The sequence below is a fragment of the Streptopelia decaocto genome (genome assembly GCF_964273445.1).
Source record: "Streptopelia decaocto genome assembly, chromosome: 15".
Classification (NCBI taxonomy): domain Eukaryota; kingdom Metazoa; phylum Chordata; class Aves; order Columbiformes; family Columbidae; genus Streptopelia; species Streptopelia decaocto.
Genome location: NC_138670.1, coordinates 12,941,466 through 12,965,595, shown reverse-complemented (window position 1 = coordinate 12,965,595; position 24,130 = coordinate 12,941,466). Strand labels below are relative to the sequence as shown.

General features: G+C 59.8%; 2 protein-coding genes across 2 annotated transcripts; both read right to left on the bottom strand.

Moving 5' to 3' along the window:
* Window positions 1-8,810: 8,810 nt before the first annotated feature.
* On the bottom strand, window positions 8,811-14,665 carry LOC309446411 (uncharacterized protein). Its single transcript, XM_082066161.1, has 3 exons — window positions 14,443-14,665; window positions 12,485-12,578; window positions 8,811-10,479 (listed from the first exon to the last, which is right to left on the bottom strand). Exons 2-3 carry the CDS (start codon window positions 12,494-12,496, stop codon window positions 10,171-10,173), a joined length of 321 nt encoding a protein of 106 aa, XP_081922287.1. The 5' UTR covers window positions 12,497-12,578; window positions 14,443-14,665; the 3' UTR covers window positions 8,811-10,170.
* A 4,216-nt stretch (window positions 14,666-18,881) lies between these two features.
* Window positions 18,882-24,074, bottom strand: SLC35E4 (solute carrier family 35 member E4). Its single transcript, XM_082065982.1, is given in 6 exon segments — window positions 18,882-21,304; window positions 22,675-23,348; window positions 23,350-23,455; window positions 23,458-23,527; window positions 23,529-23,572; window positions 23,575-24,074. Coding segments are annotated over 6 exon segments (1,470 nt in total). The 5' UTR covers window positions 23,723-24,074; the 3' UTR covers window positions 18,882-20,876.
* Window positions 24,075-24,130: the final 56 nt, after the last annotated feature.

Here is a 24,130-nt window from a genome sequence, read left to right as displayed (position 1 = left end):
GGCTTCAGGTAAACACCTGTGAGTTGGGTGGTTTGAGGTCTAGAAGGGATACAACGTCTCCTACACAATGTGGGACTCAGTCAGAGAGCATCTCTGCTGCTTCTGTCACATATTCTTCTGCCTCGTATTCTATCTCTAAAAGGAAAATGTGGCGACAACATTAAGGAAACAACGTGATTTGGGAAAACGTGGGAGATTCGTTGAGTTCTCCCCAGGTCTGGACACGGGTCAGGACATGGGGTCGTGCACCAAACTGGTGCGTGTCCCAGAGAGCCCGTTGAACACCCACGGGGAGGGAGGAGAGCAGGGGACTCCTGCCTTCGGAGGGCGGTGGGGAGAAGGCTCCCGAGCGCTTCCCAGAGCAGGTGTGGAGGCACGGCCGCTGCTCGGCGGGGCCCGGGGCGCGGGGCAGGGCTGGCACACGCTCCTCCACCAGGGACCAGCGGTGGGTGCCTGGAGGGGCTGTGCTGGTGGGGACAGTGAGGGGACTCAGGTGGGAGTGAGAGCGTGCCAGGGGTCCCCAGGAATCCCCCGCTCGTGGGAGGGTCAGAGGTCCAAAGGGAACCCTCCGGGTGCGGGACAGGAGGAGCCGGGGGCGCCTCTGAGGAGAGGCCCGGGGCTGGCGGGACAGCGGGGATCCCGGGGGGTGGGGGGTAGCATCTCAGGGGTCAGCTCCCGGGGGGTGTCGGTTCCAGGCTGCCTCCGGTCCCTGCAGCGCCCTCAGTCCCGAAACCGATCCCGATCCCGGTCCCGATCCCGATCCCGATCCCGGTCCCGATCCCGGTCCCGATCCCGGTCCCGATCCCGATCCCGATCCCCATCTCGCTCGCCTCCGCCCCCGGCCCGGCCGCGCCAGAGTCCTCCGGTTGCTCGGCAACCGCCACGGGGGCGGGGCTTCTCCCGACAGCCTATGGCCATCGGTGTCTGCCCCGCCCCCTACGGCGCTCACAACTCAGCGTCGCCGCTCGCTTGATGGGCAGCAGCGCTGTCCAATGAGAAGCTCGACCACGGCGAGCGGGACGGAGGGGGTGAGTCGCCGTTTTGGCGGCGGAAGCCACGGGCTGCTAGAGGAGAGTGGGGGGAGCGAGGCGGAGGGTCGCGGTGTGTTCCTCTGGAACTCTGCAGTACGGACGAGGCATCCTGAGCAGTGTGTGCACACAGCAGCGTTCTGTCTGTGCTCCCTGCCAATGCAAAGAATCACAGACTCATAGAACAGTTTGTGCTGAAGGGCCCTTCCCAGCTCCCCAGTGCCCCCCCTGCCATGACAGGGACATCTGCACCAGCTCAGGGTGCTCAGAGCCCCGTCCAGCCTGGCCTGGGATGTCTCCAGGGATGGTTCAGCCACCACCTCTCTGGCCAACCTGGGCCAGGCTCTCACCACCCTCAGGGCAACAATTTCTTCCTCATGTCCAGCCTGAATCTCCCTCCTTTAGTTTAAAACCATCACCCCTTGTCCTGTCGCAACAGGCCCTTGTTGAAAAGTCTGTCCCCATCTTTCTTATGAGTCCCTTTTAAATCCAGAAAGGCCGCACTAAGGTCTCCCTGGAGCATTCCCCAGGCCTGAGAGATTCTCATTCCTGGGAGTCCAAAAATAAACTTTATACCCCTCGAGATCAAGTCTCCTGGGCCCTGGTCACTCATAAAAGAGCAATAATGAAGTAGGGGGAGTGTGTCAGTGCCCAGGAGCCCGGAGGGGCTGGGCCGCCAGCTGCCCGCGGGACAGACAGACGGACGGGGTGTGAGGAGGATGAGGAACCGGCAGCGGAGCCACCCGCAGCACCCACGGCTGTGACACGGCGCCCGTGCCGCGGGCCCTGGTGAGGGGAGCGCACGGGACAGCAGGAGCTCCCTCTGGGAACGCTGCGTGTTCACACGATCTGGGCAGGCTGGGATTACGGAAATTCTGACCAAGATGCGATATCGAATCAGGCAGAATATAGAGTCCGATGGCGATTTAAAACGTCAGAACACCAGCAGCTGAGAAATTACCGTAAATGTACTCTTAAAGAAGACTGATTTTATAGGACTCTGCATTCAGGACCGTAAAAATGTTAATAAACTCCTGCTGATTAAAATGCTGAATCTGCACGTGCCCAATTATAATAGTTGGTTACCTGTGAATTAGTGACGTTTGCAAAGGCCACATTGGCCCGTGAAAGCTGAGCACCAGCCCTGCCCTGGGCTCAGTGTCCAGGGGCGATGGGTTTTCTGCAAAGATCTCGTGGGTGTTGCCGTGGGCACCAGGAACACAAGAGTTAAACGTGTGGCCCAGAGGGAAAGCAAAGCCGGTGACCTTCACACGGGGCAGCGCTCGCCAAGACAAGGACGAGTTACAGCTTGGAGCGAATTTCCCAACTGCTCAAACCCGACTTCCAGTGTTCGTTCAGTGCGCTGTGTTGCAAGAAAACTTCTGTGGCGCAATAAGATGCTTGGAGACTTTAATGGAGAAATATTCACAGCATCCCAGTCTGGCTGGGCTGCAGGAGCTCTGCAGATCCCCAGCCCAGCCCTGCTCACGCAGGGTCACAGAGCAGATCACACAGGTGGGTCCAGGTGGTTTGAATGTCTCACAGAAGGAGACTCCACACCCGCTCTGGGCAGCCTGGGCCAGGCTCTGGCACCTCCCAGCAAACAAGTTTCTGCTCATGTTCACATGGAGCCTCCTGTGTTTCAGTCTGTGCCCGTTGCCCCTCACCCTGGCGTTGGGCACCATGAACAGAGTCTGGTCCATCCTCTGACACCCACCCTGAGCTATTGATCCATTGATCACATCCCTCTCAGCTTCTCTTCTCCAGCTCAACAGCCCCAGCTCTCTCAGTGTCTCCTCATCACAAAGATGCTCCAGACCCCTCAGCATCTCTGTGTCCCTGCACTGGACTCTCTCCAGTAATTCCTTATGCTTCTAACACACCGAATACCAGCCCGGGCTCCTGGTCACACTGTCTCTGTCTTCCGGTAAGCGAGCACAAAGCTCAGGGACAGCCTTGTCCCCAGTCCCATCCAGCCCAGCACCGCACAGGCTTTCCCCATGTGAGCAGTCCCAGTTATTTCTGTGCATAGCACGTCTGAGCCTGGGAATAAATCCCCAGCACTGGGGACTGAATACTGGTCCAGCACATCACCGGTTATTAATTATTTCCCTACACAAAGCAAATGGGGGTCTGGTGATGGGAGATGCAATGGGACCACCAGCACCGGAATTTAAGGCCTGGCACCTCTGGGGATGGATAAGAGGACACCCATGGGGGCTCAGGCTGCTGCCTGTCCCTGCAGAGAGGGACCGCGGGGCTGACAGGGACAGGAGCTACCAGCACAAACCCCGACCTGGGACAGCGCCAGCCAGCTGTGGGGACAAGGGCTGTCCAGTCGTGGCTCCTCAGTTCCAGCAGGACAGGGAACTGCTGGAGAGAGTCCAGCGCAGCCACCAAGATGCTGCAGGGAGTGGAGCATCTCCCGTGTGAGGAAAGGCTGAGGGAGCTGGGGCTCTGGAGCTGGACAAGAGGACACTGAGGGGGAACTCATTCCTGGGGATCAATATGGAAAGGGGGAGTGTCAGGAGGATGGAGCCAGGCTCTTCTGGGTGACAGCCAGTGATAGGACAAGGGGTAATGGGTGCAAACTGGAACACAGTCGGTTCCACTTAAACATGAGAAGAAACTTGTTCCCGGTGAGGGTGTCAGAGCCTGGCCCAGGCTGCCCAGGGAGGTTGTGGAGTCTCCTTCTGTGCAGACATTCCAACCCGCCTGGACACCTTCCTGTGTAACCTCATCTGGGTGTTCCTGCTCCATGGGGGGATTGCACTGGATGAGCTTTCCAGGGCCCTTCAACCCCTGACATTCTGTGGTTCTGTGAAGGGGCGGCTCTAACTGCAAGCTGGGGACAGGCTGTCCCCTCAGCCTCCAGCCAAAGCACAGAGCTGTCCAGAAACAACTTCTCATGCTCTAATTTGGCAGGTGGGATCTTTGATTGTGTTGGATCCAGATCCAGCAGGTCCGTGATTTCTGGGCAGTGTGGTGATGAGGAGACACAGGATTTAAGCACAGCAGGGCCACAAGATTACAAAGGCGATGTGCCCTCCACCAATGCTTCCCCCAGCGCAGACAGCATCGTCACAGGAGAGAAGCAGCCCCGGAGACTTTGAGACCTGCTGCTTTTCCTGACAAGGACATTGGGGTGAACGCTGACCCCTGTGAAAAGCTGACACTTGTCCTGCCTCCTCCGTGGCTTCGGGCAGGAACACAGCTCTGGCACAGGAGTTGTCCCAACAGCTCACATTTTGCTTCTCAGGCCATTTCCTACCAGCCCCATGCAGCCATGGATAATAACAATGCAGCACACACATAAACCAAGCTCAGTGAAGCTGCAGTGCTGGTCTCGACAGAGGCACACAGGAGCGATTGCTTTTCAGCTGCACGTTCATCTCAAGGGTTCGCAGAGTTTGCTCCAGGTCAGTGCAGGCTCCTGTGATTCAGCGCTCGGTGAGCAGACACTGTTGATAATTACATTTGCAGCCCGAGCACGGGGACGTGGGCAGGCGGGGAGCTGCCTGACAAACCATCGCAGGCAGCGCTGCCCTGGGACCGGGCTGAACCAAACCTGCCTGCCCGCTGTCACCTGCCTGTTGTGTCCCCGCTGTCACCTGCCTGTTGTGTCCCCGCTGTCACCTGCCTGTTGTGTCCCCACTGTCACCTCCCTGTTGTGTCCCCGCTGTCACCTGCCTGTTGTGTCCCCGCTGTCACCTCCCTGTTGTGTCCCGGCCCCGGAGCACCCATGAGCACCGCACAGAGTGCTGAACCGCGCTGTCAGCTCCTTCTCCCCTCGGAGCCTCTGGGGTGAGCGTGCTGGTTTTCCTCATGCAGTTAGAAACCTTTTTCATAGTGTCCTGGTTTTGTTAAAAACAAGTTTCTCTTGTTGTGAATTTGCCTGTCAACTTCAAATTAGCTGCATTTTCCTGGAGAACCAGATACATGTTTTGGTAAACATAGCAATGGAATGCAAAGATATTGATAAGTACAGATTCACATTTTGTGAGAGGGGCAACGAGAAACAGGTGACCAAGAAACTGACTAAGGGAGTATAACATCCCAATCACGTGAATACCTCATATAAAAGTGGGAGACCACGAGGATCTCGCCCCTTCCCTTTTTTCGTCCCTTTTCCTTATGGCAACATTAGGAGAGGACCTTGTGAGTCGTCCCTGTGAACTGAGGCCAGTGACAGACTGAATCCAGCTCCGGTGGCTGCAGAGTCCAGTCCAGGACTTTGGTTGCCGGCTCTGCAGTTGCTGCGACTTTCAAGATTGGTTTTGTATATTTTGTATTATTTTCTCTATTTTATCAGTAGCATTAGTAAAACATTTTTAATTTTTCCAACTCTCTTCTCTCTGTCCTTCTGTCCCTCCCGATCGCCTGTGCTGAGTGGGAAGTGGGGAGAGAGAGGGGTAAAAGGGGGAAGGTGAGGTTAACAATACATCTGCCAGGGTTTTATTGTCACCCCACGGTCAAAACCTTCGACACATAGCTAGCACAGTTGTTGCTTGGATTTAGTTTGAGAACAAGAAGATAACACCCCAGGACAGAGTTAATTTTTTCGTCAGTAAATTGGCAGTGTCTGCCCCCATGGAGCAGGAACACCCAGATGAGGTTACACAGGAAGGTGTCCAGGCGGGTTGGAATGTCTGCACAGAAGGAGACTCCACAACCCCCCTGGGCAGCCTGGGCCAGGCTCTGACACCCTCACTGGGAAGAAGTTTCTTCTCATATTTAAGTGGAACCTCCTGTGTTCCAGTTTGCACCCATTGCCCCTTGTCCTGTCACTGGTTGTCACCCAGAAGAGCCTGGCTCCATCCTCCTGACACTCCCCCTTTCCATCTTGATCCCCATGAATGAGTCCCCCCTCAGTCTCCTCTTGTCCAGCTCCAGAGCCCCAGCTCCCTCAGCCTTTCCTCACACGGGAGATGCGCCACTCCCTTCAGCATCTTTGTTGCCCTCCCGAGCAGCCTGTGGACCAGGAGAAGGCAGGAGGAGCCCACGGGGCTCCCCACGGCGGGGGCTGGGGCTGATCAAACCACCAACGCCTCCACATCTTCTCTGCCCGAACACAGAAACCGATGAGTTCTTACCCTAAGGAGTTTGCTGAAGAGACAAGTGTGGTGGGGTTATTGGAAGCTCTGAGCAAACTGACTTTTAAAAGGGGGAAGAGAGGGGAAGGCTGGAGGTGCTGAGCTGGCTGTGCCGAGCAAGGAGCCTGCGAGCCCCGGGCTGGGAGCTGGATGGCAGAAGTGTGAGCTCAAGTTGCGCCAGGGGAGGTTGAGGTTGGATGTGGGAACAATTTCTTCCCCAAAGGGCTGTGGGGCACTGGAACAGGCTGCCCAGGGCAGTGCTGGAGTCACCATCCCTGGAGGGTTGGACAGACGGACATGAGGTTCTCAGGACATGGGGCAGGGACAGGGGTGAGGGAACGGTTGGACTGGACGAACTTGAGGGGCTTTTCCAGCCGAAATGGTGCTGTGACTCTGTGAGGAGGGACTGGCTCGGCCAGCAGCACCCTCTGCAGTCAGCTGTGGGCAGCGACAGGACCAGCTTTGCAAGACGAAAATCTCCGTGCGGATGTCGAAGCGCTGAGATCAGAGTGTGATTTTGATCAGCACCTGCCTGCTGAGCCTACAGCAAGTCTTAGCACCCCAGACAACTGTCAGCTGCTTCCTGCTCCGCCGAGCAGGAACACGAGTGGGTCTGGCCCAGCTGGGGCTCGATCAGCGCCTGTGCCCAGCCCTGCAGAGCCCGCTCTAGGAGCCAGCGAACACCACAGCCCACCCTGGCAAACGGCCCCTCTCCAACAGCTCCGCTGAGGAGGCTCAGGGGGCAGGCGAGGGCAAACGGGTCGGGCACCCCCCACGCCTGGCGCTCTTCGTACGGGGGACGTGCAAGGGCTGCCTCCTGCGCTGGGCACGCGGGGTCAGGGACAGCGCCCAGCACGGAGCAGGGGCTGCTTGTGCTGCCAGGAGCTGGTGGACCGGAGAAAGAACAACTGGTGACTGGTCTGTGTTGGCACAGGGAGGACGGGGAGATGCGCAGAGGGGCTGAGCACTGGCCCTGCAGCCTCTGCACAGAGAAGCATCATAAGGCAAAGCCCCCATCCCCACTGCTGCCGCGGCAAGAGGGGAGGGACATACCCCTCCCCACAGGGTGCCAGGCACTGCTCGGGGACCCTGCACACAGGGTGGGTGCCGTTTGGGAGATAGATGGATGGATGGATGGATGGATGGATGGATGGATGGATGGATGATGGATGGATGATGGATGGATGATGGATGGATGCAGCTGTTACCGTAGCAACAGGGATGAACCGCTCCTGGGCTGGCTGCACAGCAGAGCCAGGATGAAACGAAGGACATTGGAGAGGATGTAGATGGGGAAGCGACAATGCCGAGGACTCTGAAATCACAAAACGGAGAGACAACGAACGAGCTTCTCGTAACACAAGAACTGGGGACGTGTGGTGAATTTACCCAGATAGTAAGTATACAACAAACTGAAGGGGCTGTTTTTTCGCATGGCGTTATTAAACACTGAGTCTCGCTGCCCTGGGCTGCCGCGGAGCCCAGACCCGTGCGGGGCCTGAAGGCCGTGGAGGGCAGGTCTGCACAGCTCAGGCTGCTGAGAGCCGGAGATGGGCTGCGGGACCTGGGAGCACTGTTGGCTTTCTCTCACAGCACCTTCCCACAGGGAAAACCCCGGGGGTGGTCAGCACAGGCCAGCTGGGTAACAACCTCCAGGCTCCTCTCTAAAAATGTACTTTCTGTCCTTGTTGGCGTTTCCTTTTCACCTCAACGTATCTCCTCTGCGGTTTCAGTGCTGCTCAAGCCACACGATGTAGGCAAACAGCAGGCTGTCACTGGTGCCGGTGTGACCAGAGGCATCTACTGTCATGTCCAGTGGGGAAGAACAGATCCACACCTTCCTGGCAAAAGCTGCAGATGGAAGGCTGGTAAGCAGTGATCTCCGGTGGTCATTTCCTTCTCCAGCTGGATGTCGTCACTGAGGGCTGGTGCAGGATCCCATTGGCAGCATGGTGGAGGCAGCTGCCAAATGCTGATCTTCTATTCAGTGTTTCTAGAGCTCCTTGAGACCTGGCTGGTGTGTGTGAAGCATCCAGGTTCCAGTATAGGTTGGGAAATTACATATTAGAGAGCAGTGTAGGGGAAAGGGACCTGGGGGTCCTGGGGACAGCAGGGTGACCATGAGCCAGCACTGGGCCCTTGTGGCCAGGAAGCCAATGGTACCTGGGGTGGGTTAGAAGGGGGTGGTCAGTAGGTCAGAGAGGTTCTGCTGCCCCTCTGCTCTGCCCTGGGGAGACCACACCTGGAATCTTGTGTCCAGTTGTGGCCCCTCAGTTCCAGCAGGACAGGGAACTGCTGGAGAGAGTCCAGCGTAGGGCAACAAAGATGATTAAGGGAGTGGAGCATCTCCCTTATGAGGAAAGGCTGAGGGAGCTGGGGCTCTTTAGTTTGGAGGAGACTGAGGAGTGACCTTATTAATGTTTATAAATATATAAATGGTGAGTGCCACGAGGATGGAGCCAGGCTCTTCTCGGTGGCAAATAATGATAGGACAAGGGGTAATGGGATCAAGCTGGAACACAGGAGGTACCACTTAAATTTGAGAAAAAACTTCTTCTCAGTGAGGGTGGCAGAGCCTGGCCCAGGCTGCCCAGGGAGGTTGTGGAGTCTCCTTCTCTGCAGACATTCAAAACCCACCTGGACATGTTCCTGTGCGACCTCACCTGGGTGTTCCTGCTCCATGGGGGGATTGCACTGGATGATCTTTTGAGGTCCCTTCCAATCCCAAACATACTGTGATACTGTGAGACTGTGATCCTCTGGAGCCAGATGGAGAGGACGCCTTCGTTAGCTGCAAGCCCTCGTAAGGCAGGGCCATAGCAGTGTTATTGCCGAGGTGTCCCAGAGGTGGAAAGTGCTGCCCTAAAGTCAGGCTTGCCTTCCAGCCTGAGTTTTAGTTATCACCATGTGTAATGCTGCCACGTGTCCGAGTCCGGCTGAATTATTGAAAAAGCTTTAGGGAAGAAGATACTTTGAAAATCACTGTTTCCAGGAGTCAGGCATTAGGCAAAAGTCTGCTGTTTCTTTAAAAAATAGTCTTACAGTAACCTATGAAGCAATGTTTTATCAGCAACGCCTGATGCCTCCAGATTCTTGAGCGCTGGGCTGTGACTTGCCAGGGTGCTGTCCTGGTGTCCGAGGTATGACTTTCGCATTCATGGGGAAAATTCTCTTTAGAAATCCCAACCGAGGGCAACAGCTTGAAGGTACTGAGCATTTTTTAATCCAGGGGAGACAAAACTGAGTGTGGATGTGGCAGCAATTTCACAGTATCCACTTATTCCCGCAGGGACACTGGGAAACATAAAAAAGGATCCGCTTCATTTCAAGTGAAACAGGTTTATGTTATGGAAACCTCAGCGCTGAACAACCAGCCCACCTTGAGAAACTGTAGCATCTCCTTTACCACAAGTTTTTTGAAAACAAGTTAAATGAATATTTTGCAAAGCTAGTCAAAATATACTTAATGCCACAGCAGCACAGGGACTGGAGCGGATGATGCGAATCTCCATGCACCCCACGATGAGCCGTGTCCTGTCCTGCGGGGCGCTCAGCGCCTGCTCCGGGTGTCTCTGCTTTGGGAAAAGCCGAGAAGAAAGCCGGTCATCTCTACTCACCTACAGCCGCCTCCCCATCCGCTGCTGACACCCGCTGCTTCGGCACCTCGAGGCACCTTCCTTCAATACTCCAGCTCTGGTTTTTTGATCCTAAGCTTCTTAAGTCTCCAATCCTTTTTCATTTTGCTCCCTGAACCTCCAATAACATTTCTGCAAATCCCACTAGCCATGAAACATATTGTTTGAATCCTCTCTAAAGGCACGAGCCAGGAAAAACCTCTGCTCCTGTCACATCACTCTCCTGCTGGCTCAGAGGAGCCCAGTCCTCTGCAGAGCCTGTTTGCTCCTGTGGCTGTCACGCCACTCCCCGAATTGTCCCCAGCCCGTGGCCCTCTAACCGCAGCAGCCCCGTTGGTTTTAAAGCTGAGTGGCAGCAATACGCGGGTGAGCGGTGGTGCTGGTTTATTGCTGCGACAGGACCGAGCGATGGTTTCATCGAGGACGAGCTGCAAACCCGCGCGGGCTGGCGGCGGCCGGAGCGCGGGGCGGGAGGAGCTCGCGAGACGTGTCGCTGGGTCCCGCCGCGTGTTCCGAGGGCGCCGCTTCGCCGGCGGACGGGGCGCGGGCGGAAGGGCCGGACGGCTTCCCGCTCCTGCGGCTGAGCACCTCCAGGGACTTCTCGAACCCGTCCCTTGCCTTCTTCCACTGCGCCACCTTTCTCTCCTGTTCCTTCAGAAACTGCTGCCGTACGTTTTTGTGGAAGTGTTCGGTCTTCTTTTTGGCCTCTTCAAAGTATTTTACCTTTACGAAAACAAACGTTAAACCTTAGAGCCAGTATCCTAACCATGAAATAAAGAAACCCAAAGCGATACTTGGCTTTGGGAAGATACATCCTGCCACATCCACACTGTGCTCAAGGTGACCTCCAAGCAAAGCAGCTTCAAAATTCATAAGCATTACTCTACACATCGGTCTGACAGAAATGACTCACATCATCCTGCCTCCTTATCTATAATTCATTTCACTCTGCTGTAAGAAGCGAGTCCGGAGGACAGCAGTCACACCGTATTGCACTTTTGCATCTCAGACCCAGCCCAACACATGGATAACAAAAAGTTCATGTTATAAAACCAGCCAACGACAATGTGGATATCTGGTTTGAATGGGACCGTAACAGAACATTACTGGGCAAGCTGACGAGCTTTGTGCCACCTGTGCAGCACAGGTGTAGCAGGGACTTCAGCAGAATCATAGAATCATTTCAGTTGGAAGAGACTCAGGATCATCGAGTCCAACCATAACCACCCCTGGCACTGCCCCATGTCCTGAGAACCTCGTCTGTGAGCCTTTTTAACCCCTCCAGGGATGGTGACTCCAGCACTGCCCTGGGCAGCCTGTTCCAATGCCCCACAGCCCTTTGGGGAAGAAATTGTTCCTAATATCCAATCTAAACCTCCCTGGCGCAACTTGAGGCCGTTTCCTCGTGTCCTATCTCTTGCAGGTGTGTTGTTTCTCCAGCCGTGAGGGGTTTGCAGCCCGTGTGTCTCCTGGTTGTGAACGCGGAGCACATCGGAGCTGCAGGACCAAACCCAGCAGCACGACACATCCTGGGGCTTGGTGTGGGCCGGAGCCAACGCTGCCCTGAGCCCTTGAAACTTGCATGTCACAAATGTCCTCAGGCCAGGAGGATCTCACACACAGCTGCCTGGAGGCACCACCGAGGTGAGGGATGGGGAACAGCAAACCCAGAAAAGCCGCCTCAGCTGTGCCCTGCGGGGCTGTCGTCCCCACGGCAGCAGAAAGAAACCTGCGGTCAGGACCTGTCAGCATCACTAGTTCGTGTCTCAGGTGCTCCCGCCAGGAACACTCTAGAAAGAGGACGGACTCTGCAGCCCCCTGTGATAAAACTTTGATTTGAACTGAAAACTGCTGAAATCAAGATGCCTGGTTTTTCTGACCGAAGGAAGGTGCGGGGAGGGGATTCAGGTGGTGCTGGCTGCGCACTAAGGGCAACAAGCCCGGCTGCGCAAGAGAGAGCTGAAGGGAGCTGCCCAGTGCCTGAAGGTCCAGGTGTGTCTAACGCCACCATAAATCCTAATTCTGAGTTTATAGGCTCAACCTGGCATCCCACCCATTCCCACAGGAGAGACTATCTCACCTGCTGTTGCTAATGGATCCGCTACTGCTGGACTCAAAGTGAGAGGCACAGAAAGGGGGATTGGAACGGTAAATGTTTCCAAACTTTTGCCTAGTCCCCTTTGCTGGGAGGTCACACATCAGCACTTCTCCCATTTCTAATAATTTACCCTTGGTCTCCTTAGATATCACAGGAACGACATCTAAGTCCCAGTTAAGCCCATGACTGACAACACCTGTAGCTTGTTGTTCCAAATGTAGTTGACTTGCAGATAGGATATGGCAAGTGTGTCCTGAGGTCAGGATGGAGGTGCAACCGTTCTCATCAAAGGCAGCCCAAGAGCCGATAGCTGCCCCTAACCTGGCACCCACACCCCGATCCAGCAGGCTGGAGACCTACGGGCTGCAGACTTAAGCGATGGTTTAAGGACTCTGAAGAACTGAGACCCAAGTGTTTGCACAAGATGTCCCTCCAGCCTCGTGTCACCTGCAGGTCTCACTACCAGCCGCTTCAGGGGAGGAGGATCTCCCTCTGCTTTTCTGAGACAGATCCACTGACAGCCAAACACAGAACAAACCCTCCCCTTGTGCTGGAAGGGGCTGTGAACCCCATCTCGGGTTCCCCCCATCCTGGGGGCCCTGGAGGGCCGATGGGGGTGGAGGCCATCACCTTCTTCTCCATGAGCAGCAGGGCATGGCAGCCGACACGGCCAGAGGAGCTGCCGGGCACATGGCTGTTCGTGTCGAGGTCCGAGTCCACAGGGCTGCTCCGGGTGACAGGGGCTTCGTGTCACACAAAACAGGGTGCAGGGGGTGCCGAGCCCACCCCACTGACCTCTTCCCCCAGCCCCCAGCCCATGTAAGAGGTGCCCCAGCCCCAGCTGCTCTGAGGGGCCCCAGCCCACCGTGAGGGTCCCCAGCCCCAGGGCACTGTGAGGGTCCCAAAGCCCCAGATGGTGTGAGGGTCCCCAGCCCCAGGACAGTGTGAGTGTCCCCCAGCCCAGTGTGAGCGTCCCCCAGCTCAGTGTGAGGGTCCCCCAGCCCAGGACAGTGTGAGGGTCCCAAAGCCCCATATGATGTGAGGGTCCCCAGCCCCAGGACAGTGTGAGTGTCCCCCAGCCCAGTGTGAGGGTCCCCCAGCCCAGGAGAGTATGAGGGTCCCAAAGCCCCAGATGGTGTGAGGGTCCCCCAGCCCCAGCCCAGTGTGAGTGTCCCCCAGGCCCAGGACAGTGTGAGGGTCCCCAGGGCAGTGTGAGGGTCCCCAACCCCAGGGCAGTGTGAGGGTCCCCCATTCCAGTGTGAGGGTCCCCAGGACAGTGTGAGTGTCCCCAGGGCAGTGTGAGTGTCCCCAGGGCAGTGTAGGGTCCCCAGGGCAGTGTGAGGGTCCCCAACCCCAGGGCAGTGTGAGTGTCCCCAGGGCAGTGTGAGGGTCCCCAGGGCAGTGTGAGGGTCCCCAACCCCAGGGCAGTGTGAGTGTCCCCAGGGCAGTGTAGGGTCCCCAGCCGCTCACCGGGGCCCGCCGAGCTGCCGGCTCTGTGGTGGCGGGAAGAAGGTGAGGCGAGGCCTCCCTCCGCCCCGCTCCCCCATGGCCCCGGCCCCGCCGCTGTGCGCATGGCAGCGGTTGCCGTGGGGCCGGCCTGGCCGCACCACCATTCCCCGAACCCTGGGGCTACCGGGCAGCGGGGCCCAGCAGGGAACAGGGCTGAGTGTGTTTCTACATGTATTTCTAGTCACATCTGGGGTGCCCCAATGGTGGTGGCTCCAGGAGCCCTCCCCACCCTGCCCTGGCACCCCCGGCCAGGCAGCCTGTCATGGATCACCCCAAACTCTACCCTGGGGACAAGGTGGCCACCAACAGCCACCTCCTGCTCTTCACCCACTGCATCAGCACCATCATACACTCACAGAGTCATAGAACAGTTTTGGGTGGGAAGGACCTCCCCAGCTCCCCAGTGCCCCCTGCCATGACAGGGACATCTGCACCAGCTCAGGTTGCTCAGAGCCCCGTCCAGCCTGGCCTGGGATGTCTCCAGGGATGGTTCAGCCACCACCTCTCTGGCCAACCTGGGCCAGGCTCTCACCACCCTCAGGGCCAACAATTTCTTCCTCATGTCCGGCCTGAATCTCCCTCCTTTAGTTTAAAACCATCACCCCTTGTCCTGTCACAACAGGCCCTGCTCCAAAGTCTGTCCCCATCTTTCTTACGGGCCCCTTTTAAGTCTGGAAAGGCTGCACTAAGGTCTCCCTGGAGCTTCTCTTCTCCAGCTGAACACCCCAGCTCTCTCAGCCTGTCCCCCAGCAGAGCTGTTCCAGCCTCGGGTCATTCCTGTGGCCCTGGAGGTGGTGGACCCCTCTGTCCTGACAACAGGTGCCTGTGTGTCCCCATGAGGGACACCCCCACCACCTGCACCTCCAGCTGCTCCGACTCCGTATCAGCTGAGATCCAGAGCATGGGGACAGGCTGGACGCTGCTGCGCGGCACTGCTGGGGTGAGCAGGTCCCCACCGCCTGCCTGGCCCATCTCCTGAAGCACACTCCATGGCCCCGACACACACCCACCACTGCATGGGATCCTGCCACCATGTTGTTCGACACAATGAGAGCTTCTGGCAGCAGCACATCCCGTACCAGCACAGAGTCCTCAGTGCCAACAGGCTCCGAATGATCAGCTCTCCGTCAGGGCGATACCGGTGTTTATGAAATGTGGTAAGAGTAATGCTGCTGCTCTGAGCGCAAACGAGCTGCTGCGACCTCTTGGCAAGAACCCACAGGAAAGCCAGCGGCAGCTCTTCCAGATCCACACCCGAGCACTGAAAATAACCTCCTGGTCTAAAGGGGTCTGCAGCTGAGAGCGCGGATTGACAACACAAACAACCGACAGGGGAGTTTACTATAAATAAAAGGAGCGCAGTTTGAGCTGTGCAGTTAGTTTTCACACATCATTTGTATTGGGGTCCTGACAGTAACGTTGAAACCATCACGTGTTTGGAGAGCGTTGTTTTATTCCAGCACAAACTGTGCTTGTACAGGACACAAACTAGCTGTGAGTCAGGGTGTTTGGAGTGTCACCAACGTCTGTTTTTCCTAGATGGAATACGACTTTGGGTTGTGAGGCAGCAGCCCTAAGTCCAGTCATCTGCATTCCAGAGAGGGCAGGAACAGCACAGACTCCAGCATCCCCACCCGGGACAGGCACAAGGGTGTCCCGCATTCTGTTATCTGATCCTTTCTCTTCCCCCACCTGATTGCCCCAACCCTTTTTCCGAAGGTGCCTTGGCCTCCCTATGGAGATCCGTGGTTATTTGGGTGAGCTGCTCGCTGCTCAGAAAGAGCTGGGAAGCCAAGGCGGAGCAGGAGGGGAGGCCTGCTGTCAGTGTGGGTCATGGCACGAGGTCATCGCGTCGTTATAAACCAGGAGTCTGCTCTGGGCATGCTTTGGCATCGCTCAACAGCAAACCATGTGTTAATTCTGGTTTATCACAGCACGAATCTTTCAGCTCCAGCAAGTCTGGAGTGGCAATAACCGAGAGATTTCAGGTGGGAGCAGGAGACCTCGGGCTGACATGTGTGTGAGAGAGGAGCCACAGCCCCCGGGTCAGCGTGGAGGGTCCCACAGCCGCGGTCAGTGTGAGGGGTTGATGTGGGGGTCGGGCTCTGCTCCCCAGGAACAAGCGCCAGGAGCAGAGGAAACGGCCTCAAGTTGCGCCAGGGGAGGTTGAGGTTGGATGTGGGAACAATTTCTTCCCCAAAGGGCTGTGGGGCATTGGAACAGGCTGCCCAGGGCAGTGCTGGAGTCACCATCCCCGGAGGGCTGGACAGACGGACATGAGGTTCTCAGGACATGGGGCAGTGCCAGAGTGGGTTATGGTTGGACTCAATGATCTGGAGGGGCTTTTCCAACCAAAATGCTTCTGTGATTCTGTGATTGTGTATCACACTGGTGGCACTTTGGTAGTGCTCCTCCACACCCACAACGACCAACCTTTGACACCTGGCAGGTTTCAAAGCAGCTCAAGTGACAGCTGTGATGAGTAACAAAACTTTAAGATGTAAAGTCAAGATATTTTATGAAAACAAAGAGCAGTGAGCCCATGCCCTAGTGAGAGAGCAATAAAGTCACCAGTACAGCCAGCCTGCCCCAACATGGTTAAGAGCAAATTCTGGAGGGGTTTTTAGGTGCTGAAGCAGAGAACATGAGCCTGGCAGGGACATCCTGTCCATCTCCTGGCCTCCAACCAGCCTTTGGCAGATTCAAGCATCCTTAGATGCTTTCTGCTGCTGGACTTTGCACTCTTCATGTCACCCATACTTGGGTCAGGCTGTCTTGCCAAGAAGAATGCATTTTTCCTAATCATTGAATCATTTTGGTTGGAAAAGCCATCACCAAGTTCAACCATAACCCACCCCTGGCACTGCCCCATGTCCTGAGAACCTCATGTCCGTCTGTCCAACCCTGCAGGGATGGTGACTCCAGCACTGCCCTGGGCAGCCTGTTCCAATGCCTGGCAATGCCTACCCTAAGAAAGGTTTTGCCGTCATTTCAGCTCCAGAGCAGGCTGGTCCCTGACACCATTTGAAGACTGATGTGGTAGCTGCAAGACCCCAGCCTGGTATATGAGAGAAGGAGCATTTACCCCCTTAGGCTCCCAACTTAGCAAGTGTCTGTCCTCGCTGACGTGCAGTAAAGCCACCCTGGGTCTCCTCTCCCCTGCACAGAGACACGCTGCTCCTCCCCAAGGACAGTGGCTCACAGCTCGCTCCCTGCTGTGCTCCATCACCACCTTGGAGGGTAATTTCAGCAGTGGTCTAACAGCAGATCATAGAATCACGGATGGTTTGTGTTGAAGGGCCCTCACAGCTCCCCCAGTGCCCCCCCTGCCATGAGCAGGAACATCTGCACCAGCTCAGGTTGCTCAGAGCCCCGTCCAGCCTGGCCTGGGATGTCTCCAGGGATGGTTCAGCCACCACCTCTCTGGCCAACCTGGGCCAGGCTCTCACCACCCTCAGGGGCAAATCCAGAAGAATCAGCCTTTCACACCTCACCTGGAGCTCCTTGCCAGCCAGCTGCTCCAGCATGGCGGGACTGAGCATGTGGAGGCGCCACCTCACCGGCTTCAGAGCTGTCACCGCTCACATCTCCAGTCCCCTCCATGCGGTTCAGGACAGAAACCCGAGGGCAGTGCCCGTGTGGGAAGGCCAGGCTGGGGGCTGGGTGCCTGCTGCATAGTTAACCCCGGGCAGCAGCATCTCAGGGGTTAATGAGCCCTGGAATGGGGGTGTGAGGGTTACAAGACCTTCCCAGTCGGTATTATTTAAAGAGTTGAGAACCAGAGGGTGCTTGGAGAGATGCATGGGTGAGGAAAGGCCCCACGTTTGGGGACACGAGAGCCACAGGGGCTTCAGCGGCAGGTTCATGGCACTTAGACCAGGGTGATAGTCCACCTTGGTACCCTCACCACACCAAAACAGGGCCCGGGGAGCCGGGGTTGGTGAGGGGAACTGGGAAGCCACTGCCTGCCGGGAGGCTGAGGCCTGGGGACACGTGTGCTGTCCCCGTCCTCCGCTGCGCCCGCTGGGCTCGTCCTGCCCCGTGCTGCAGGGCCCGCTGCCCAGAAAGGTGCCAGAGGTGCCCCAGTCTGCTCCCCCCCCGCAGAGCAGCCGCGGCTGGGCTGCCTTTCCCTCACCCGGCTGAGCCGGAGCGGAGCCAGACCCGGCACACGGGCAACCGCCTGTGGGAAACCCAGTCCTTCCCGGGGCTGGGGCGGAGGGAAGGCAGGGGGAGGGATGGCTGGCTGAACGGATGCCACCAGGCTGAGATCACGGCCTGAAATACCCAAGATGGCCACCATGCCAGGCCAGCCTGCCCGCTGCTGCCAGGATCTTCATGGGAACCCCAAAGCCCCTGGCCCAGCACAAACGCTGCCCACAGGACCCCGTGCCAGCCCGGCACCAGCCACCCCTGCGCTGGGACAGCGGGCAGTGGCAGGTGACAGTCCCCAACAGGGCATGGGGCCAGCACCAGGACACCCAGAACCCGTGGGGCAGACAGGGCGAAGTCACAGATGCAGGATCCAGGCAGACCCCAGTGCCAATAAATAAGTCGGGGGCCAGAACAACTGCACGTTGCCCAGGGAAGGCCCATCAACCTGGCGATGCGGCAGGAGGGCTGGTTTGCTGGTCCCGCTTGTCCCGTCCCCTTGCAGGGGACAGTGCAGGTGGGAGGTCCTGGTGATGCCCGGGAGGGGAGTTTCCCGCAGCCCCATCCCTGGGGTCACACCAGGACTCACCTTTTGAAGGGAACCGTTAAACCAAAATAACTTTCAGCCCGCCCCGTCATGGAAAAGCCTCTGAAATGTGAGCCCAGAGAGCAAGCAGGATGGTGGCTGCCACACTTGTGCCCAGAGCAGGGGACACTTGCTGGTAACTCAGGGCCCTTTGAGTCCTTTGCAGGACAAGCACCGCTCCAGCTGTGGCCCTGGGGCACCCAGCAAAGGTGGCACCGGCGGCACGCAGTACCGGCACACCGCGGCAGCCCGGCACGCTGCCCGTCCCTCACCATGTGCCGGGGAAGGAGCCATTCCCAGGACACGTCCAGAAGCGGCCCCAAACCTCACCGTCCTGACGAGTGGAAGAAAATCGCTGTTTGGGACGGAGGGCGGGAGCCAGCAGGAGTTCCAGGGGTTGTGGGTGTGGGGAGACGTGAGTCACGGGCTGGACAGGGACCGGATGGTGACACAGGATGCTCCCCAGCGTCACGCTGCCCCAGGGCAGGGCTGGCCCTACTCTGGACAGTGTGGCTGGTGACTCCTCTCCCTGTCACCTCGTCCCTCCCGTGTCCTCCGCGAGGGTCCCAGTGCCAGCCCTGGGGCTGCCAAAGCGCAGCTGTTCCCGAACAGAGCACAGAGACACCAGCTGCGGTGGGCACGGCGCCGCTGGTTCCCCCGGCGAGCTGGGCTTCCCGAGGCAGTGCTGTGCCTCGGTTTCCCATCCCAACACTGGGCGGTTCCGCCCTTCTCGCCATGATGCTGGCGAGCGCTTTGGATGGGAGATCACCCGGGAGCCGAGGGTGGAGTACGACAAAAATAGAGCTTTATTTCAGGACAAGTGCAATCGGAGCTGGGTCCATCGGCCCCGGCGCAGAGACGGTGAGCGCAGCAGCCCCCGCAGGCACCACGTGTGGTGGTGCCGGCACGCCCGTCGGGCCGGGCACACACGTGTGTGCCGGTGTCAGTGCCAGGGCGCACACCCGCTGGGACGTCCCTTTGCCACGCAGCCCAGCGCTGTCCCGGAGCGATGGCGGGTGGGTCTGAGCCGTCCCCATCCCCTTCGCTGGGCTGTGTGAGGCAGCCCTGTCTGCTCCTGCCTGCTCAGCCACGGCCAGGTGGGAGATGCGACCGGAGCTGGAGCCCTGGTGGCCGGCAGGACATGGTGGGGACACCGACAGCGCTGGCAGTGCCATCAACAGCTCCATGGGATCAGGATGACACGGTGGGGTTGGGGACAGGAAAGGGGACACTCACCCACCCCATCCCTGGGCATCTTGTTTGGCCATGAGAACCATGTGTGTGCACAGCCCCGGGTTCACTCCAGCCAGCAGAGCTCAGTAGTGACACACACGCATGTACATACACGTGTGCACACACAGACACGTGTACGCACACATACGTGTACACACACATACGTGTACACACACATACGTGTACACAAACATGCATGCGCGCACACACACACACACACAGGTGCTGTTCTGTGTTTCCGCAGGCAGGACAGCACTCAGGCGCACATCTGTGCATCCACAGCCACGGCCCTGCGCGTGCCCAGCCTGCGTGTGCACACGGGGACACGTGTGGAGCTGGTGCACACGGTGCATGCACACACGGGTCCCTGCTCACCCGCACAGAGCCTGTGTGCACAGCTGCCCCGTCACCTGCGCACACACCCCCTGCACACAGAGCCGGGCACACTCAGGTGCATTTGCACACGGGGAATCCGTGCAGACAACCACACACGAGGACACAGAGGCTCTGCACTGACACGCCTGTGCACGTAGTACCTGCGCACAGCAGCACACCTGCCCACACGTGAGATCTTGCACACACGGAGCCTGCACACACCAACACACGCGTGCCCCATGCAGAGCTGTGGGCAGCGACCCACGCGCACACAGAGCCTGTGCACAGCAACACGTGTGCACGCGTGCTCTGCACGCACAGCCACACACAACCTGTGCACACCAGCATGTGCACGCCCACGTGCACAAAGAGCCGTGCACATAGACATGCTCACACGTACAGAGTCCACACCAATGCACACGTGCCCACATGTGTGAGACCTGCTTGCACACACAGAGCCTTCACGCACCAACACACTCGTGCCCCACGCATGCATAGCCACACACAGACACCCACACACACTTGCAGAGCCTGTGCACACCCAGACATGCCCACACACACGCAGAGCCGTGCACACATCCACTGCACACCCAGAGCCACGCACACAGACCCACTGCACCACAGTCTGTGCGCATCAACACACACGTGCACAGGGCTGTACACACCAGCACGTGCACACCAGCACACACACACAGTGCCACACACATCAGAAGACACATGCACAGAAACACACGCGTGCACAGAGCTGCGCACACAACACATGGGTGCACAAAGAGCCTGTGCACACCAACACGTCCCTGTGCACAGTGCCATGCGCACCAGCAGACACGTGCGCCCAGAGCTGTGCAAACCAGCACACGTACACACACGTTCCCTGCACAGCGGCAAACGCATGGGCACACAGCCCCGCACACACCGGCACAGAACTGTGCACAGCAGCACGTGTGCACACCAGCACACATACGCACACAACGCCGTGCACGCCAGCACACCCACGCGTGCAATACCATGCACATATGTGCGCACAGAGCCATGCACGCCTGCACACCTGTGCGCGTAGTACCGTGCACACCAGCCCTCCCGCGCGCCGCAGAGCCGCGCACACCCGCACGCCCTGCCCGGCGCACACAGCAGGGCTCTGCTCACCCCCGCCCGGTCCCCAGCAGGTCCCTACTCCGGCCGCGGGTGCCCCCGCCCCGGCCGTGCCGCCCAGCGCGCGGCGATGAGGTGCGGCTGGTGGTACATGAACATCCCGGCCAGCGTCAGGGCGATGCCCAGGTAGCCCAGCCCGCTCAGGTGGGTGCCGAAGAGCAGGCGGGACAGCAGCAGGTTGGCCACCACAGTGATGTTGCCCAGGACGTGGACGGTGAGGGCGGAGGTGAGGGACAGGACGCAGAAGGTGGCCAGGTTGTAGAGCACGGAGGCCAGGCAGCTGAGCAGGACGCAGGCCCAGAGGGTCCCGTCGTAGCGCAGGACGCCCTCCCAGGAGGGGCCCAGCTCCAGCACCACGGCCGCCCCGAAGAGCAGGCAGAAGCTGGGCAGGGACGTCAGGCAGAGCAGGCGGCGCGCGTCCAGCCGGTCCTCCTGCAGCAGCAGACCTGGGGGACAGGGACGGTCAGCGGGACACCCGCAGTGTCCCCGCAGGGACAGCCACCCACACAGCCCCCGCTCGCTGCCCAAGTGGTTAAGAGAACTGAAAAGTCACCAAGAAGCGGTCAATGGTGGGGGGCAGCCCCTTCCATGGGGCTGGGGGTGCCCTGCTTCGTGGGGACACCCCAGTTCGGGGACACCCCCGTTTGGGGGTCCAGGGCACCACAGGGCAGGGTTGGACGGGGCAGTTTCCCCACCCCATTTTGGAGCACTCATGCCTTCCACCCCTCCCTCCATCCTCTTTTTTGTGGCTGATTTTGCAGCCAGCAGCAAAACTTCAGGGTATGTGGCCTGTCCCCTCTGTGTCCCCGTGTCCCCTCCAAGTCATTTGGGGACAGCAGGCAGAGCCGGGCTGGCTGCCACGCACCGGCGTGCTCGTGCCATGTCCCAGGCAGATGGAGCAGCCCCCTGGGCCACCCTCCATGTCCCACGGGTGACAAGGGGACCAGGGTGGGTGCTGGGTGGTGATGTCCCTCGGATGGCCACAGTCCCCTGGTACAGCCAGAAGAAATATTCCCTCCCCAGCTGAAAAACAACCCGCTGGCTCCTCTCCACCGCCTGCCAAGGACATCGTGGCCCAGGCTGCTGGAGTCCCCAGGCATGGGGACAATGGCACTCGGCACGGGGACTTGCAGGGGACCCAGCCACCCACAGCACTGGGGGAGGGAGCCCATAGGGTGGGGATGGGGCAGCCTGGGTGTCCCCCATGTCACCCCCCTATGACATGGAACAGCATCACTGGGAGCCAGTGGTGCCCATGGGCCACCATAGGGACACTAAGGCATTTGCCCATCACTAACAAAATTGGGTCACCTCAGCGCGAGGACCATGGCACAGAACCAAGGGGGGGCACCTGGGTGGGTGAGGGTGATCCTGGGGTGGCACCAGGGACAGGGTGGGGAGGGTTGGCACTGGGGTGGCACTGGGATCACACTAGTGACAGGGCAGGCAGAGGGTGTTGCTAAGGCTGAGGTGACACTTGGGGTGACACGAGAGCCAAGGTGGGCAGAGAGTGATACCAGGGCCAGGGTGGCAATGGGGTGGCTTTAGAATTGGGGTGGCACTGGAGCTAAAGAGGCACTGAGGTGACACCAGGGCCAAGGGGGCAGCAGGTGGCTCTGGGACTGGGATGGGACAGGGGGTGGCACTGGGGCGCAGGGTGCCATGAGGGCTGGGGTGGCAATGAAGCTGCACTGGTGCCAGGATGGGCAGCGGGTGGCACCAGCACCAGGGTGGCACTGGGGCGGCACCAGCAGCCCCATGCGTGCCAGGGGAGGGAGGGCGGCGTGCAGGACAGGGACAAGCAGGTGGCACTTACTCTGCTGCAGGGACTTGAGGGAGCGGAGCACGGTGGCGGCCAGGAGGAAGGCGCAGCCGGGCTGCTGGAAGCGCAGCCCGCCGGCGATGCTGCAGGCGGCCCCGGCGCACACGGGCCCCATGGCCGCGTACTGCAGCGGGTGGTGCCGCCGGCCGCCCAGCAGCCCCGACAGCAGCAGCGTGACCAGCGGCGTGGTGGTGGCCACCGCCTGCGCCACGTCCAGCTGCACGTAGCTCAGGCCCAGGTTGCCCAGCCCCACGCTGGTGCAGAAGGTGAGGCTCAGCAGGTAGATCCTGGCGCGGGGCCGGGGGGCCGGGGGGGCCGGTCCCCGCGCCCAGCCCAGCGGGTACCCCACGGCCACCCCCGACAGCATGTGCAGCGCCGACAGCAGCAGCGGGTAGCGGAAGCCGTGGGTGGCGAAGATCCATTTGTTGAGGCCGGCCATGGTGCTGCCGGTGCCCAGCCAGGCCAGGACCGTGAGGGTCAGGGGCAGCGACGGCCCCGGGGGCGGCCGAGCGCCCTCCGCCTGCCCCGGGTCGGGATTCCAGGGCCGGAAGGTCCCCCCGCCGGCCGTCATCGCCGCTTCATGGCCCCGCCGGGCCCGCGGGCACATGGGCACCGGCTCCGCTCCCCCCCGCCGCCCCCCGCCGCTCTGACCCGTCCTCCCGCGCCGGCCGGCGGCCCCGGGACCCGGCGGTGCTGGCGGCGGCTCCGCAGCTCCTGCCGGCGGGTCCGCAGCTCCTGCCGGCGCCACCCGCTGCGGGGCGGGGCCGGGGGCTCAGCCCCGGTGCCAAGTGCGAGGGAGGCGGCGGCGGCGACCGGCAGCGAGCGGAAAGTTTGGCGATGGCGGGAGCGGAGCGGGGCGGGGGAGGCTCCTCCCCGCGGGGCCGCCGCGTCACGGCCCCGCCGCGGGGTCCGGGGGTGCGGGGGGTCCGGAGGGGTCCGGGGCAGCACGGCCGGGGACGCCCCCGCCGCAGCGGGCGCTGCTGGGAGCCGTGTCCGCGGATCCCGCCGCAGCGGCTCCGCCGGCAGCCGGAGCGGCCTCCATGGCGACAGCGGGGCTGCGTCAGAGCCCCGGCTGAGTCACGGCGGGCACAGCGGCCGCCATCGCTCCCACCGCACCGGGACCACCGCCCGCCCCGTGTCAGCGCCGGCCCCGGCCCCGCCTCCCGCCCCGGGCGTTCCCCGGGGCTGGGTTGAATCCCAGGGCGGGGACACGCAGGTTGGGGACACACTCGGGGCTCCCCTAGGGCTGCGCGTGGCACTGGGGCCACCGCGGTCCCCGAGCGCTCGGGGTGGGGGGCTCAGTGGGGAGGGGTGGGTACCCCCGAGGGTTTGAGGAGGGGGTGGCCCCGGCCGGCAGCAGCCAGGGGCGAGCTCGGCCTCCCCAAAACCGGCTGCTTTGGACACCCCAAAAGCGGCTGCTCCCCGAGTGGGGCGTGGACGGGAGGAGCTG